General features: G+C 40.2%; 1 protein-coding gene across 3 annotated transcripts in view; it reads right to left on the bottom strand.

The window, feature by feature from the left end:
• Positions 1-18,904, bottom strand: part of svep1 (sushi, von Willebrand factor type A, EGF and pentraxin domain containing 1) — a 105,689-nt gene that overhangs the window by 85,224 nt on the left and 1,561 nt on the right. For 2 of the 3 annotated variants that reach the window (XM_041985048.1, XM_041985050.1), the window contains exons 3-4: positions 16,352-16,499; positions 14,595-15,423 (exon numbers count right to left, since the gene is read on the bottom strand). In XM_041985048.1, the coding sequence (XP_041840982.1) occupies positions 14,595-15,143 (549 nt within the window). In that variant the 5' untranslated portion in view covers positions 15,144-15,423; positions 16,352-16,499. Of the gene's footprint in view, positions 1-14,594; positions 15,424-16,351; positions 16,500-16,906; positions 16,952-18,904 lie in introns of those variants that run through there. The other variant, XM_041985049.1, reaches the window with a different exon arrangement.

Here is an 18,904-nt window from a genome sequence, read left to right as displayed (position 1 = left end):
ATTACATTGTAAAATGTGTCTTTGGTTTAAATGAAATATATCTAGTGGAAGGGTGTCCAAGTCCAGTCCTCGAGATCTACTATCCTGCAACTTTTAGATGCAACCTTACTCCAACACACCTGAATTAAGTTGCTAAATTCCCTCATTCTAATGTCATTCAGCTCTGCAGAAGCCTGATAATGAGCCCCACGGTTGATTCAGGTGTGTTGGAGAAGAGATGCATCTAAAATTTGCAGTAGATCTCGAAAGTTGGACTTGGGCACTCCTGATCTAATAGATATAACTTAATTTTAATTTAGTTGTTACTAATCTTAAACAAGTTAAATGAAATCTGGAGGGCAAAATGTTAAGATACGTAAGTTGAATCAGTGTAATTAAGATGAGTACATGAGGAATGGTGATGGTGGGGGATTTCCCACAATGCAGTTCGCCTCTATTACCAACAAATTAGAGATAATTCACTTCATGAAACCTTTCATTTTTACTTTGGCAGATTAGTAATAGTTAAAAATGCACAATACTTTTTAAAGTACTTTTTTGCTTTTATATTTTACTTATTCAGTTGATCAATAATTCAAATGACAAAAATGTTTTTGACTGATTTCAGTAAGATGTAAAAAATCTAAAATAAACTGTTGTGTCCATTTTCCAATCATCCAATCTAAAATGTCTCAAATGATCTCTTATTTGGTTTCCTTTAATCTTCCTGTTTTGTGTTATTTAGGAATAATAATAACAAGAAAATATTCCATGTCACCCTTGATGATTTCTAGCTCCAAAGCTCCTTGTGTGAGGAAACCAGCTCTCAGCTGAACAGACAGGAAAACATGTTCTGGTCTCCATATTGACCTCATATCAGCAATAATCCACCTTTCATCATACTTAGACAACATGTGACTGCTCTCAAGTAACTGGTCATCCCTCTGTTTAAAACCAGTTATCCAGGCAGCTGCCACACTATCACAAAGAGATCTGACATTATTGTGAATTTTTCTACTGAGTCAGATCTGCATCATTTCCATTACCTCTAGAATTTTGTAAAACCTAAATATCACAATAAAAAACTAGTAATGGAAACACCTACATATCGAAAAACCTCTCAAATATTGCCAAAAAGTTTTTCTGCTCTCATGAGGTGATTTTTCAGATGTGTCGTTACAGATGTATATTGCAAAGGTGTAATGGAAACACTTTTTTCATATTTACACGTCCCCGAACTTGACGTAGGGGGTCACGTGGCGTGGTATGAACAGATGTAGGAGGACACAGTGTGACAGTTTAGCTCAGGGGTATTAATTTCAAGCAGGGTAAGTTTCATTAAAATAACTATTTTATTTATTTTTTTCTGGAGTGCCAGCCAGGTCTTTCTCCTGGCAAAAATATCTTTCCTGAGATCTGATAAACCACTCCGCAAAGCATGTAAACAGCAGTTCATACAAACACCCTAATAGCAAAAAGGAAAACATACCGAAATGCGTAGAGAAACTATACATATACACAAAATGCAACCATGCAAAAAAACAAACAAACAAAAAAAAAACAAACACGTTATCAATCGGCCGCAAAATAGTTTCATCAGTTCATCCACAAAAAAAAACAAAAAAACAAAACTCAAATAATAGTTCAGTTCAGTTCAGTTCAGTTCGGCCTTCAGAAGAAGAAAACGAAAAAGAAAAATGAAAAAAAAAAACATCATTCCAGTCCAGTCCCAGAATGAATCATTTCCACCTATTTGTATGGCCCAGTTCATTCCAGTTTTGCTTAACACAAAATAAACCACCGAAGACTCCACTCCGGGTTTTCTAAATGATCCCTCCACGAGACACCAAAACAAGGAAACTACGACACAAAAGTAAGCAGGAAGGAAAAACAAGAAACCCGGCTGGGACTCACGACACCGATCTTCCACTTCAGTATCCAGGAGGAGACAGGATTAGATCCATTCACCAAATCTGTTGGTCAGTTGGCAGTGGCGTGCTACAAAGGCTAGCCTGCTAATTGCTTCCTCGAGGCAAAATCTGCTTCCCTCGATGACACTTGTTTCCACTCTCTCTCTCTCTCTCTCTCGCTCTGTGCGAACCTGCAGCCATCAGGAGAAGGCTGTCTTATCTTTTTCTTTGGTCCAGCCTCTAGAGGTGAAAGGGCCCATGTTTTCCAGAACAACCTGGTAGTTTAGTGGACCTGCTTTCTGATTAACCCTGTCTGGACCCTTCCAATGGGGGGTCAAGCTTGGCTGAATAGGACGAGTCTGCTTTTGAAGTAGGGTGAGTACGGGGCCAAACACGATCATTCACTTCAAAAACTGTATCCCTTCATCTCCTGTCATAATACTGTTTTTGTTTTCTGCGTGCTCTTTCCAGGTTCTTGTAAAAACAATGTGTTTGAGTTCTGTTACTTGTTTGGCTGTAGGATATGCAGGTGAATCAGGGTCACATAGGAGCGGGGAGAACTCCTTGTCCATGGGTTCCTTTAATGGCCGTCCCAGATTTAGTTCTGCAGGGGTAACTCCTGTAGATTCATGCACAGCAGAGTTGAGAGCAAATCTGAATTCTGGCAAGTACTTATCCCAGTTCTTGTGGTTCCCTTCCACATATGATGCAATCATAGCCTTGATATTTACTCTTTTAGTCAGATTGGTTTGTGGATGGTACGGGGATGTTCGTTTCTGCTTGAGATTTCACCGGCTACAGATTTCCTCAAACACAGATGATACAAACTGTGGACCCTGGTCTGAAAGGATGTATATCGGTGTACCCCATCGGGTGATGATTTCACGGATTAGAATGTGGGATACGCTTTCAGCTTTGGCTTTGTGAAGAGGAAACAACTCTGTCCAACGAGTATAATAGTCCACAAAGACCAGCAGATACAAATTTCCATTGCTGCTACGTGGGAAAGGTCCTATGAGGTCAACTCCCAACATCTCCAAAGGCCTACTGACAAGAGTCTGTTGGAGTTTTCCTGGTGGTTTCCGGGTCTCTGGTTTATACTGCTGGCAAACCAGGGGCAACTTCGCACATAATCCCTCACACTTAGACTCATTCTAGGCCAATACATAAGGGCTTGTAACCTTTTATATGTTTTGTACCGACCAAGGTGTCCAGCTAAGGGGTTGTCATGGTAATAGTGTAGTAGTTTCTGTCTGAGGGAAGATGGGATGAAGATGTGATATAGCGTTTTGTGAGGTAACTGGAGAACTCTATACACCTTGTCCTCCACCACCGTAAATCTGATTGTGGGACTTTCAGCAACTTCCCGTTTCCATGATTTTTTCATATAGGCTTTGGATCTCAGGATCCACTTGTTGAGCCTTCCATATGTCCTCATCTGTGATCTGCAGGTGTTTAGAGGTGTCGGTTGCAGAGCGCAACACAACAGCACAAGTTAGTGGGTGGAGGTCATGTACTGGTGCTCTTGATAGGGCATCTGGAACAGTGTTGTAGCGTCCTCTGCGATACTCTACTGTGAAGGTAAATTACTGGAGACGAAGTGCCCACTAGATCAATCTTGTGCTCGGTTTTTGGGTTTTGAACACCCAAATAAGGGACGAAGGGTCCGTAACAACAGTGAAGTGCCTCCCCTCCGGGTAATACCACCATTTCTCTAGAACCCACACGACTGCAAGACACTCTTGCTCCGTAGTGGAGTAATTCCTTTCAGCCTTATTCAGTGTCCGGCTGGCAAAGGCCAGAATCTGCTCTGTCCCCAGACCGGTGGACTTTGCCAGTACAGCTCCCAGGCCGACATCACTTGCATCAGTATACACAATGAATGGAGGACTGAAGTCAGGATGGCCAAGTACAGGTGGAGAAACCAGATGCTGTTTAAGGGCCTCAAAAGCCGCCTGACACTGTGGGGTCCAGATGAATCTCACACCTTTGCGCTTCAGGGCATTGAGTGGTTCCGTGAGCTGAGAAAATTGGGGCACAAAGCGATGGTACCATCCAGCCATTCCCAGGAACCGTTGTAGTTATTTGAGGTTTTGGGGTACAGGGAATTCCTGAACAGCCTTAGTTTTCTCGGCATCAACTTCCACTCCTGCTGAAGAGACGATGTGACCCAAGAAGTTCAGTGATGTTCGGAAGAATTGGCTCTTTTTCATGTTCACCGTGAGGTTTGCTGCTTGCAACTTGTCAAATACAGCTTGTATGTCGTACATGTGTTTTTCTTGGGTAGTTGAGTAAATGATGATGTCATCCAGATAGACTAGACACACTGTTCCTCTCAGGTCACCCAAAACCAGCTCCATCCATGGTTTAGGATCCTGTTTTTTTGGCACCAGAACCACGGGGCTACATATGGAGAAGTTGATGGCTCTATAATATCCTTTCCCAGCATTTCCTGTACATGTTCCCTTATCACCGAGAGCTTCGCTGGAGACACCCGGTAAGGCTTTTGTTTTAGCCTCTAGAGGCGAAAGGGAAATTCTACTGGCTGATTCTACAGGGTGGAGCAATGAAGCAGATGAGTTCAATTAAAGAGAGAAAGAAAACACAAATGACATGGCAGACATTCAGGCTGTCACAACAGAAATCTTTTTACAAATAATTAAAGAAAAAAATATAACTGCCATCCTTGATACCAAAAAACAGCGAAATGCAGAGTTTTACAAACAATAAGAAATCTCCTTCCTCCTCAAAGAGGGGTCTCGCGGAATGAGAATAATGGCTAAAGCTCAAAACACCATTCAATGGAAACACCTGCAAATCACAACTGCACTTTGTCGAAATTTGAGAAATATCGCTTTTATTTTGCGAAAAACAGTAATGGAAACGCAGCTTGTGACTGTGTAACACCATCCACGTTGCCAGTGTTGTAACCAATCACCCTGCAGTTTAGGAAGTGTATGACAAAGTAAAAAACTCTGATGATGAAGATACACATAAAAATTCACATAGCTTAAATTATTATGAAACCTTTTAGCTTTGGTGAAGAAATCGTGACCCCAGCTCCTCTAGTGATCACATTCTAAGTAGCTTTTGCTTTAGCTCTGAGAGGGCTCTTACTTCTGCATTCTCCAAGTAAGATAATTTAGGCTAATCCTGAGTACTACATACAACCTCAGGTCAAGAGAAACAAAGTCCCATTAAGAAAAGATCCAAAGAAGACCAAGAAAGATTTTTAAAAATGTGTTACGATATTACTAAACCAAGTGTGTGATAATGCAATAAATACAGAATGAACCAGGAAGCTTGGAGAGCTGATGGAGGAAATTAGTGACCTTGAACTGTGCAACAAAAAAAGTGAGTACATTGTGTTTTAAGTATCCAGAATCTGCTAAATCTATTATAGGAAGGGAGGGCGGGGGTCTGTGGCATGCCTAAGGACTATATCTGTTTCAAAGAGATCTTCAAGAGCATCCAGTGCCCAGTGTTACAACAGTACACATATTTGGGTCATGTTCAGTCTTTCATGAGCCTTTCTGCACTTCACTGAGCAGCAGATAAACCAATGCCATGACTGATGAACTCAGCTGACCTCTCTTTGCATGTATCTCTGTGCTACCCGAATGTCAGTCAACACCTCTCCACAGATATGCGATAAAGAATTTAAGGAGTTGTAAGTCATCAATTCAAGGTGACAGCTGCACGAGGATTAAAGGATTTATTAAACCACATCTGTTGACCATCTCTTTTAACACAAATTTATCCTACATGACGTCTGTACAACGATTTTAACAAAAACAATAAAATCAATTCATAAAGGATTTACATAGTGGCTGGAATTACATCACAGTTTTGTAATACCACACACAATTTAAAAGCACAAAGCTAATTGAGGGTTTTTGTTTATTTTACAAAGTTGCTTTTCTTTATTGCTGCTTTTTACTGTTTTTTTATTTGAGGTCTTGAGTCAGGCCAATATACATGTTATGTTCTGTGTCTGAGTGTATGCGAGAAACAATAACTTTGAATGAGGAGGCCTCTAGACGTCCAGGGGTTGGAAAGTAGGCTTCTGCTTCTGGAAAATATTTGGTTTCCATTTCAGAGGAGGGTAGGGGTAAGAGGGGTGGGATGAGTAAGGGAACAGCAGTGTGCAGGCGGCTGGTAAGTCACACAGGCACTGTCTTCTTAGGAAAGTAAAGTTTAACCAATGAAGGGGGCTAACTTCTATGAATAATAAAGAATTACTAAAGGAAGTGTTTAACCCTTTATTCAATGTAAACTAGACATGTTGGAAAACAAAATTACTTGGAATTTGAGTTGAGTTATGTCATAGGTGGAGCAATCATGCAGCAGTAATCCAGTAAATATAAAATACTGTACAAAGCTAAATTATATCACTTGTTGAACATGGGACTTGCTGTGAACTGTGTGGGCTCATGATCAGTATGTAGTTCCTTGTTCATCAGGAACTACGGCCAGATGTGAAGGTCTAGACAAAAACCATCCTTAGCCTTTATGAAAAAGGGAAACAGAAAATTTGATATCCTGCTAGAAAAGGGAAACCAGGACCTCCCCCTTCAGACAGCCTTGTTAGCCAGAGAGCACCTGTTGCCTGGGTTGTCTAATCCAGTATATCCCAGGGTTGTGGTGGGAATTTAAGAATTCAGCAGCGCAAACTGGGTCTTAGTACGTGAAACGTCACCTTACTTGATTGCCCTCATATGAAGGAGTTGCCCAATGCGGGCAGTATCTGGGGTACTCATGAAGCCACAGCTGGCTGCTCCATTGGGAGTTTGTAGAGTAGATTAGGTTTCCTGTCTACACCTTTCAGGCTACAGAGAGGAAACTCCCTGTCGTGTATGTGTATTTGGGAGCAGCTGTTCAAAGAGTGATCCCTCCTCAACAGGAAGATCATCGTTTCTATGCCCAACTCAGTCTACCTGCCACAATATCCTCTGACACGAAACTGAATCCCACATTGCCCCTACATGCAGTTCCCTCTTGTAAGTTGTTTTAAATAAAATATTCTGCAAACTTAATAACTTAATGTACAGAAAAAACTACAATGGCCATGCTTACATTTTTTTGGAAACCTGGAATCCCCTCCCTGTTTTAAACCCCAGTATGAATGTATCTGGTAATAAACCACCTAATTCATAATGTCAGTGATTGATTTCTATTATCATTTCATCCAATCTAGAGCCATATGTCGGGTTTCTTGGGCAAAGAATGAGAAGAGCTGATAACCATCTGCTCCTTAATTGGACCAGATGGCAGGGGAGACTTCCAGACAAACTATAGTTAGACCAAAACGGGTAGCTGAAGTCTGCTGAGGAGGTTATCAGGAGTTTTTCTTTTTCTTCTTTTTTTTACACACCCCAGAGAATTTCGGGGACCCTGTTTATGATTTTCGATGCAGAAACAGCTCCATGTACCTGTTGTCATTCCTAGTTGACCCAAGGAACTCTGATCTGACCAAACAGTAAAATATGTGAGAGCTGGATGGCCGTAAACATGCTTGTATTAGTTTTTTTTCTCTACTCATTATCATTCTGGATAGTTGGTTGATAAAACGTGATTTAGTCGTCACTTTGAGACCCAAGAAAAATATATGGCCATTTTCAGAGAGTACATAGAATTCATGTAATTATTACCTAAAGAAATACGGGACAGAAAGAAATAAATACCGAGCCCAAATTAACAACAAGCTCCTATGGAGATACTTGTGAATCATGAAATATTGAGCTAACTCTGCTGCAAATTACCTTTAGTCAACAATATGTTGGTAATAAATCATTTCAAAGCTGCAAGTGTCTTCTTCAAGCTTAAGCAAGATGACAACACATAAGCTCATTTACTGAGCAGCTCAGTAAACTTTGTAAACAGAACATTTTTGAGGTTGAAAAACTAAGTTATGAAAGAAGAGAATGGAGGTGTTTTCTGCCAGGGTGATTCAGCGTGAAGAGGCCCAGCAGAGCAAAACCTGAGACTAATGCATTTCTTCCTCCTGAACCCAAAACATACAAGCAGACACACACCGACACGAACGCACACACAGTTGTGTTGAGTCTACAAAGTTGATCACCATGACAGAGTCTGACTTACTTTCCAACTACACCCTGAGCATAAGAGCCAGGTATGCACCAGTTTCAGTGTGTGTGGTTGGTTGTGTGCATAGGGTGCACGTTTGCTGATGAAATAACTTAAATTTGATCATTTTTAGACAAAATGTCACCTTTGATTATTTCAGGCAATGGATGTGAACTGTTAAATCTGCAGTTAGGAGTAATAAAACCGCATCTGAAACACATGATCCTTTAAATTTGAAATCCTGTAACATTTCCTTTCCAAAACCAATATAATAAGGGTAAGTTTTTGGTTAATGAAGAATCTGGATCATTTTTAAAGTCTCGTTTTAAGAGGAGACAAGTTCTAAAGGTTTAGAAAACTATCCTGTAGTTAATCATCAGGAAAGGCTGGTGCTACAAGATCATTTGTAATATGCCCATCTAAAAGATTCATTAATCCTGGGGATGTTCCCGAGCTAAAAGTTTGATTTTTATGTTTACAATATAGACTCCAGCAGAGTAAAATAAATCTGGGGCTTTACATGTTGAAGTTTCATTTTACTTCCCTAATTCATCGTTTCACAAATTTATGAGGTGCCACAAACAGTAATCCACATCCTTCTACAGACTGCTTATTTCAGTCTTGAATGATGTCTTATTGTTTTTGGCTTGCTTCTATCACATTTAGTTTTTTTTTGTTGGCTCGTAGGTGTTCTCTATCTCATCCATTCTTCCCGGAGAACCTCTAATACTGATGAGGACACAGAAAGGATGAAAAGAGGGAAGAAACAGACAAACTGTGGGGGAGGAAATGATTAAGAGTGAGATGGCGGGAAGTGGTGGTTCCACAGACAGGAAACAGCCTTTTCTTATCATGTTATCATGGCTGGGTCCAGCCATGGGGACATGATCAAAGAGATGCACCTTGCTTATACTCATTGCAGTGTACACTTTTTTTTCCTTTGTTTGCATAAACTCTGTCACTGAAATTGTATCCAAGCACTTTATTCCTTCTTCTCTTTCTCCTTAGCTGGAAATTCTGGCAAAAAATTTCACAAAGCTAAAAATATAAATTCAATAAATTGTCAACAAACTGCCTGTAAAGCATGAACGAAGAGCTATGTGTATGATTCCTCTGTCTTTATTTCATATCAATTATCATTACTGAAAAAAAGTACTTGCTAGTGCCTTTTGGAAACAATAAAATATTATGTCTAAATTCAGATTAAAAGACTACACAGTTCCACTGGGTTTCTTGACTGGATCAACTTTTATAATACTGGTTTATGTAGTTTTAGTTGTGAAAAAAAACCAGCAGAAAAACCAAGGTTGTAGGTTGCAGGTGTAGGTTGACCTCTCACATTTCTTGGCACGGCTCAAACACACAGTATGTCTTTAAATTTGAGTACATACATTCTCATGAATGAACAGGTTACAGACCAAAATATGACCTATTTAAATTACATATGATGACAAGCATGTAAAGACATGCAGCTGCTCTATAAACCCTGCATGTGGTATGATCTAAATGTACAAAAAGCTGTGTGTTTTCACGGCCAGGTAGACACTTTAGGAGTCAATGGAAATTTTCTGTAACAAAGAAGAAAGTAAGCCCCTCACAAGTCCATCTTATCCAGACTTTAGTCCTACTACACTGGCTGTGTGAGCAGAGAGCTTCTTTCATTATTGCTAATAGAACTGAGATGACTCAAGTCGAGGTAGCATTATAACTTACCAACAGTGTACTATTTCTTTTTCTCTATCACTCTTCCATTCTCTTATTTTTTAAACATTGCCCATCTGTTTGCCTTATGAACTTTCGAAGGCAGTCTGAAATCGAGAAGTTTAGGAAAAGGGCTAAGTTTTTCTTTGGCAAAGCCAGCGTTGCCTGCAGAAACCAAGATTGGGTTTTATCTGGCAACTTATGGCAAGCCAGAGGTGTATCTTCAGGGTGAAGACAAATACAAGGAAGTGAGGAGACATTTAACTGGCTAGAACAAATGTGGTTATTTCTTTCATTGCATTTATATCATATAACATCTCTCCAACAAGTTAATAAAAGCAACAATGGAAAAAGCCATGATTAATGGATCAATAAGATTACTGAAACTAATGGAACAAACTGAGGGTTTCAAGCCATTTTATATTCAAGATATTTGATCATGTTTAAGGCAAATCCATGGAAAATACAAAGAAAACAGATTACTTCCCAGAGCAATAATGTGAATAACTTGACAAAGAGTTTTAATGCATAAAAGCTTAAAGGGTTGTAAGTTTTCCTGTGGCAGAACTGTGCAACGCAATCAATGATACAATCACTAAATTTGTTTAGGGACTGGAGATGCACAGTCCTCCAGAAAACAAACCATGCATATGCTCCAGAGAAAATCCTACACACCGATCGAATTAATCACTGAAAATTAGCTTGAACCACAGGAGCCAGACAACTACTTTCATAGTAGAGAGGATGAAGTACCGAAATTATGGACAATTAACAGGGGTAAAAGGCATGGACAACAACTGAACTGTATATTCTTTATTGCATAGCTGCACTCCATCTCAAAGGAGATATTTGTCTACTTTGACCTCTTTCTTATCCACAGCAAAACTAAATAACCAACAACAGCAGCAACACAACCGAGAGAAACCCACAGCTTAGACATTTCTGAGACTGACCCCAAGTGGCAGCTAAATGTAACACGTTAACATCCGTTTGCCAATTACCAACACAAAGAGCACAATAAAGTATGTTGAAAGCTCAAATCCCTGCATGACAGCAACCAGTAGCAACAACCGGCCTGCTCTTTACCACAAAACTTTAAGATTCCACTTCACTTAAAAACACAAAAAGAAAACTAATGAATGAGGAAACCGCCTTCTTTTGCAACAGCAAAAAGACTTTGGGGATATGAAATGAAAATACTTTAATTATCCCTGGAGGAAATTGCAATTATATGAAAATAAAATTATATATATATGTATATATATATATATATATATATATATATATATATATATATATATATATATATATATGTCATTTAACATTTAACGATACAACACGAATGCCTGAGATTATATGAAAACTGCCAGATAAGAAGAATCCAGATCTACAGAAACTTATGAGATAAGAAATAATCCAGCATGATAACAACTAAAAGATACTACCAAAAATTACACAAGAGTTTCTAAAGAAAAAAAACGTCAAACGCCGACCCTACAAAATATGCTGCCTTATCTGAACCTAAAAGAACACCTTTGGAACGATCTACCAGTTGTCTTCTTGATGAAGAGGAATGAGCCGCTGTTGAAAGTAAAGTAGAAAGTAAAGGAAATATTTGAATCTTAGTCTGAATCAAGAGGGCAATGAGTTCCTTCTGTGGGGTCTATATTAATATGGTAAGTCTGAACTTTTATTTATCATATTTTAATCATACATAAGAGTAAATACCACACTGTTCAAAACTGCCATCTTGTGCAGTGATGTACTATAGCAAACTTGCCAAAAACTAAGCCAAAAAAATAAAGAACTCAAACACCTGAATCTATCAAAAATAATTTTGGCACCTTCATATACTGATGCTTTAAACCAGGAGTGTCCAAAGTCAGTCCTCGGGGCCACTGTCCTGCAGGTTTTCCATGTTTCCTTGCTCCAACACACCTGACTTGAATTAAATTGATCCAACAGCCTATGAAGTTCTGGACAATGACTCAATAATTTGAGTGTTAGAGCAGGGGAAATCCTGCAGGATTGTGGCCCTTGACCACAGCTGGACACCCAAGCTTTAAACCTACTGGATGGTGTAAAAGGGAGAGGAGCCAGACAGACAGGGTTGAGACTGAGTGAGACAGAGATGAAAAGTGCTGGAGGAGAGCCCTGTCTCTACAAGCACGGCTGGTGGAAAAATGTCTTTCTTAATGGATCCCAGCTTTCTACAGCAGTTAGAACAGCCAAGAACTGCCAAGGGAATAAAATAAAGCCTAATTATTAATATACTGCAAATATCAATTATCCTCTCTCATACTTTGGCTATTTCTTTGTACAAAGACACTCACACACATCAGATAGATTTATATAGACTTGCTCATACATTCCTAATTTTCCTTGAGATGGAAGAGTAATGGAGGCATATGTTTGGAGAAAGCACAGATAATTAATTACATGCACTCAAAATGTAAAAAAAAATCCAGTTCAGCACAGCCCTTTATGTTTAGTTGGGACTTATTGGCAGGTGTCATGTGCACTGTTAATTAGTGTTAAGCCACCAACGGGTTGAGGGTCGGGTTGGGGCAGGAAGCTTTTCTTTTGCATTTCCACACACAAAAACTGGGAGGGGTACCCTAATATCCAACCAAACCTGTCAAACTTTTTAGGGATCCTTACACTGGGGTACCAGTCTAACTGATCTGACCCAAAAGGGTGGAGCTTGACACACTGCAATCTGTTGATTGGTTGAAAAAAAAGGTCACTTCCCATGCAACCAGACATACAACAACGTAGGAACGGCTACTCGTTTATAGCAACAGATTTTCTTTTTGTTGATTAAATCTCTGTCTTGAATGATGCTTCAAAGCACAGCCAAGAAGAAAGAACACAAACTGTTGGATTCTGCTCCTTTGTTTCTGAGTCGTGTTTTCGTTATACTTTAAGTAAGGTGTTACGCAGCAATGGCGTCATGCTATTACGTAGCTGAGGCATCTATCGCTATTTGGCTTATACGACGCCTCTCAGGTAAGGTTACATTTGGTTGTGTGAACGCAACAAGATTACAGTTTACACCCTAACCGCCGCTGGAAATGGGGCTTTAGCTGACCCATCTTTTGTGTGGCTAATGGAAAGAACAAACCAATTTTTTTCCAGTTAGAGTCAGAAATTCTATTAAAAGAAAAGAAATCTCCAGAAATTAGGTAATAAATCACAGGCAGCCTTATCTTATTTTACTTCACTTCCTTGATCATGCAAAGACATGCAGTAAATGTCAGACTGAATCTATCAGGTGCAGAGGGGGTTTCTAGAGCAGCACTTGATGTGATGCATATAGGGCTGTGTCTGCTAGGCTCATCTATCTCTATAAAAAAAATCAGCTAAATGTGAGGCAGTGTGTAGCGTAGTGATGCCAAACTGGAAAGGTGTGTCAGTTGGCTGAGATAACATGGGAAGAACAGAGTAAAATTAAATCTAATGTCTTAAGACCTTTAAGCATTCCCAGCCAACATAAGCACAACAGTAAAAAATGCCATTTGTTTAAACAAGACATCTATAGACTTCTACATCACTTGATAAATCACCTAAAATATTTAGTGTGTTTTTAAATAATGATAAGGAACTAATGTTTGCCCAAAATGCTCTTTCTTGTTATTGTTGTGGTTTTTAGTAGCTGGGACACATCCAGTATTCTGCTTATCAGCACTTAGTTCAGGACTTTTGAAGGAAAACCTGTCCTGAGGGCCAAGCTTTTAGCAGTAAGCCAGAGGATTCAGTCCAAAGCTATCAGCTTGAAACAGGAAGCTGCCAAATCGCTGCTCACCTATGTTTTAGACTTAGAATTTTAATGATGTTCAGGATGCAATTGTTGTTTGACAGTTTTATATTTACTGGCTTTGTATTTTATGTGTGACTGTGTTTGAGTCAGTGAGGTTTTCAACCATTATCTGAGCACATCTGTTTTTAGCTACATGTGTTTTGTTTTTTTCATCCTATCAAGATTCCAGCCAATCGTCCTTTCACCTGATTGCCAAACAGAAACAAAAGGCTGCAGCAGCATTTCTTCAGGAGTTTGCAGACTCTTCTAAAATCACCTATCCTGCAGGAATCAGAAATAATAATCTAACTTACTGAAGGCAGATCCTAGACATGCGCTGAAGTGTGTGCGTGTTTATACTGGACAAGCCCCTATACCACCAACACAGCTTTTACAGCTGGGCTGTTTGGACGTGACAGATGAACTCTGCCATATGTCCAGCTCGTGCGAGTGTTAGAACATTTGTGCGTGCCGCTGAGTGGCAGACAACTCAAATCAAAACAAGCTAATATTTTGACACATGGCCACCAAATCCCTGTCTGTACAACAAATCCAGCCATACAACCTGTAACACTTGTAACACAAAAAAATGACGGAAATAAGTCACGCAGAAACTTTAACAAGAAAACGCACATCACTTAAAACTAAACTGTGTTGTGTTTCACCATCTGATACTCTTTTCTGAGTATAATCGTCCCTGTTTTTTGTGTTTTTTTAGGGGTGTCTGCGTGTAGTTCTGTGCATGCATGGGCTCACTCTTTCGGGTATTTTCATCACTGGAAACCCCTGAACAATTACCCAGCAAGGAGCTTCCCCTCACTGTCTACTGGTGTGTAATTTGGAGGAAGCAGCAACAGCAAAGACATGCAGGGCCTCATTAACATCAACCTTTCTAAGCCACAATCACTCCCTGCATGCACACACACACACACACACACACACAAACAGTGGGCTGCAGACTGACACACACAAACAGATCACACACAACATTTATACCTTCAATATATACCTTTTTAAATATGTAAGCTTCAACTTATTCAACATGCACAGCAGTCACACAGACTGGCTCACATTCCTCTCTAACATCACTGTCAAATGAATCCATCAGTCTGACTCACTGCTGCCCTCTGGAAAGCTCCTTTGGTGTAGGTGCCTCCTCCTCTGTAGTTAATGGCCGGGATCTCCTGGTTGAACAAGGAGCACTTGTGCTGGTGGGACTTGGGGGCTGAGATGTGGTCCACCCTGGTCACCACGTGCGTCTTGGATGAGAAGGTCACCAGTGCCACTCGTGTGTCCTCAGGCGCGACAGGGAAGTCAGACAGCATCTTGCGCACAAACCTCAGCTCGCTCTGGAAGTTGTTGGCCCCCACACTCGATGACTCGTCCACCAGGAAGACCAGGTCCAAACATGAGCTTTTCTCACGCAGTTCCCGAACGTTTCGCTTGAACACCTGACCGAGGCGCTCCACTTTGCTTTCTGCGCTTTCCGACAGGTTGCCGGATGATGACAAGGACGACAGCGGTGACCTCAGTCTGGACCTGCGAGACTGCAGCTGTGTTTGAGATTGCTGGCCAGCTGGCCAGGCCGTGGTCCATACATTCAGGATGCACAGAACCAGAAGACAAGTAGTCCATGATGCTGGTAAAGAGTCCCTTAGATAAAGCATAGTGACAGTCAGCACAGCACCTCTGCTGAGGAACTTTAAAAATTTAAAAAAAACATGAAAATAAAAAAGAGAGAAGACGTGGATCCACTCCTCTGGAGGAATTCAGTGACAATTAAAGTATCTTAAGCTTTCATCAGTGTCCACAGAAAAACTCAGTGCAGAGTTCCTCAAAAGCATTGCTAGACGAAGGGGAGTCTCTCATTCAAAGTATCCTTCTATCCATCTGTTTCTTCTTCTTCTCTAGTGCCAGAAAATGTTGGTCTCACCTGCCTTGCTTTTTCTGCAAAAAATAAAACAGTATATGTCACTTTGTCCTTGCTCTCTGTACATTTAAATACACTATTTTAAGCATCTTTAAGAGTCTCTACAGTCTATACTTCTTTATCTCCTGCCTGCCTATCTGTCACTCATTCAGACCCAAAACCCCCAAAGCCTCTTCAGTCTTCTTTAGTCCCAATGCGCAGCCCCCTCAGGCTCCTATTTGCCTATCTGACACTCCTGCCTGCACCGTCAGCCAAGCTCTGAATGCTTGTTCCCCTCTTCTCCCCAAATCATAAAAAAAGACCCAAAAAAAAAAAAAACAAGCACACAGAGAGGAGGAGGGAGGAAAAAGTTGAGAGACAGAGAGAGGTTGAGGGGAAAAAAGGGGGCAGTCCAGTCGTGGCGTGAAGCAATTTTTTTTCCCTTCATCTCTCCTCCTCTTTTCCTCTCACCTCCCCCTCTATCCCTATCTCTTTCTGCATCTCACCCTCTCCCCTGCCCCCCTCCTCTTACGTCTCTCTCGCTGCATTTGTCAATCTCTCTCATCCAGACAGTGGAGTGAGGCTCCACGTCAGTGCTGCGCCTTGCCTGTCAAGTAGTCAGCATTCCCGGAGAAAATATCAGCAACGGCCACTGTGATCATCTCCATATGTCCACACATGCACACTTCAGAATGAGGAATATCAGTGACATCAGGCTGAAATCAAACAAACTGAGGTGGGAGAAAGGGAGGAGAGGACAAAAAAAAAGTCATATTAACCCTTGGACCACATTAAAGAAATTTTATTCCAGTTTGGCAAAGTGAAGAAAGACTCTTGATTTGTTTCTATTCGTTAGGAGTCAGTTAAGTCTGCTCTGCTCCATCAAATCATCACTCTTTTTTTTAATGTCCTCCTCCTCCTGCTCTCTCCATCTCTTTGTTTGCACAAAAAAGGAAATGGACAAACCTTCTTGAGGTTTGTCTATTATTTCCTGCGCCACAAGGATTCCCACACATGCTTTCATTTGTGTAATTTTGCTACATCTCTTCAACCCCTTGCCTCATTCTCTTTCTCCTTCTCACTCTGCCATTGTGTTTTCCTCCAGTGATTTTATCTGTAACCAAAACAAAGACAGCCAGTATTACAGAGGCACACTGTGCCTATTAAAGCTTAAGCCTGAGATTTACAGCAAAGAGTTGACTTTACATGGAGCTGCTGAGGCTTGTGAAGAAGAAATAATCGGGAGTATAGCAGGAGACACTGAGACAATGTCACACAAAGAAAACACAGACTAAAAGAAGGTGGAAACCAGGAGCAATAAAGGATGAAAGCCAAGGACAAGGGAAGGATAGAAATACTGAAAGTCTGGCTTCACATTTATGTGTGACTGTGGAACATTTCATTCTAAAGCATGGTCAGTTGTTCAGTGAAATAATCTGGCTCCAGAGATCTTCTCCCATTAATCCATAAAAGTATAAGTGAGGTCATGAATGGGAACCTGGACGATAAGAAATGACTCACAGTTGGTGTTTCAGATGCTAGATGGGGTTGAGGTCTGAGACTTTCTGCAGACTGGACAATTTCTTCCACTCTTAAGAGGGAAAATTCTTAATGGAGCTGGCTCAGTGCACAGAAGGCAAGTTTCTTTATATATATATACATATATATATATATATATATATATATATATATATATATATATATATATATATATAGACACACACATATATAAGCTGCAGCATTAAGAGATCCTTTGATCATAACTTGAGTCGAACTAATGGTGCATTCAATTTGATGTCAAAAGTAAGAATTTCCAAGATTCCAAGAGGAAAAGTCAAATGAAACATCCCCTGAGGTTGGGTTTCCAACTTGGAAAGCTCAAAATCCAACATGGCTGCTCTGCAGAGAAAAAGTGGTGATACCTGAACAAATAAACTGCTTATTAGTGCAGTTTTGTCTCTATTATTAAGCTGCACACTGTCCATCTTCTAACAGAGAACATGCTGCTACAGCCTTTTGTAGACACAAAATAGAGCATAACAGCCTGTTATCAATTTATATTGCTAGTCTGTACATCCGACTGTTTTTTATTTGCAACTGTAATGGGGTTAATTTGGGTGTGACATCACTCCCAGACTTGAATTATTACTTGAATGGAGCACTGTTTTTCCTGGTGCTTAAGACGTGCTGGACTTGCATCAGTCCTCATAACAAAGCTACCCCAGAAGCACTAGCATTCATATTCAAACATAACAACAAATTTTCAACCTCTGTTTAAATTTTTTGTGGTATTTGATGGTTTCTGTCCGACAGACAGCTGTAGAGATGTGATTCTTTCTTCCCAGCTCTCTCGGATCCTACAAACATAGCATCTGTAAAGTAATCAATAAGGGTATTGTAATGAACCAATAGTCTAAACTAAATCTATAACAAGGTCTTAAAAAAATCCCTAAGATCCCAAATACATATGATCATGTGGGCATGCATTTACATCATCGTCCATATTATATATACAAGATTTAAATCGAATAACACATGCATTTAACAGTGATGACTGTGAAAAATAAAGCAGTGCAAAGCAAGAGTAAAAGACAAAAACAAAAAATAAACAGCATAAAGTGCACAATTTCCACCAGAATAGTTCAGTTCAGTGCGATTTTGCACTATTTGCCACAATGACACACAGCTCAGGCGCAGAGAGTGTTTATTAGCCTGTATAAGTGTAGCTTTAACTGCACTGGAAACTTCTACAGACAAGAAGTGGGAAGAAAAAATAGCGTCATACCAGCCAGATAAACTGGATAGGAGAGCAACTGAGACACAAACACAGACATACAGAGACTAAAACACACACCCTGACCTAAATCCACACACAGATGCCGATACAGACACAAAAACATACTCTAAGCCTCAAACAGGCAGAAAGGGGGAAGAGCACAGCTGTGATTTCCTGCGTTTTGCCATTGGAGACCCCTCACCAGACTTTTGTGAGGGTCCCAAGAGAGACAAGGGGGGGTGGTGGATGAAGAGGAAGTTTGTGAGAGTGTGTGTTGATGGGGGGTTGTGCATTGATCACTCAGTATTTAAATATATATTTGTTACAGATGATGTTCTAGAGTATAATCAACATCAGTATTTTAATTACAGTTTTAAGCTAGATGTTTCTTACATTGCCTCACAACTCAGACTTTATTCTTTTATAAATTAGAATATGAAGCCCAAAAAAAGCCATGGAGATTGTTCCCAAACATGACACTAAACAAAGTACAAAAGGCAGAACAAACAAGTAATCATATACTCATCTAGTATACCACAGATCTCATATAATGTTTACCCTCCTTACATTTCTGACAATTTTGGGATCTAAATTAGACGTGGACTTCCAAAAACAAACATGGTGACTTCTTAAGGATGTGTGGAGGGGCATGAGGACAGGATGTGTGCAAAGTTACAGAGAGGAGTTTTACAAAAACAGACAGAACCTGAGTAGCGTTTCTTGGGGTCAGTGGTTATGGATGC

Source organism: Melanotaenia boesemani, chromosome 5 (assembly GCF_017639745.1).
Source record: "Melanotaenia boesemani isolate fMelBoe1 chromosome 5, fMelBoe1.pri, whole genome shotgun sequence".
Classification (NCBI taxonomy): Eukaryota; Metazoa; Chordata; class Actinopteri; order Atheriniformes; family Melanotaeniidae; genus Melanotaenia; species Melanotaenia boesemani.
This window is presented reverse-complemented; position numbering and strand designations above follow the sequence as displayed.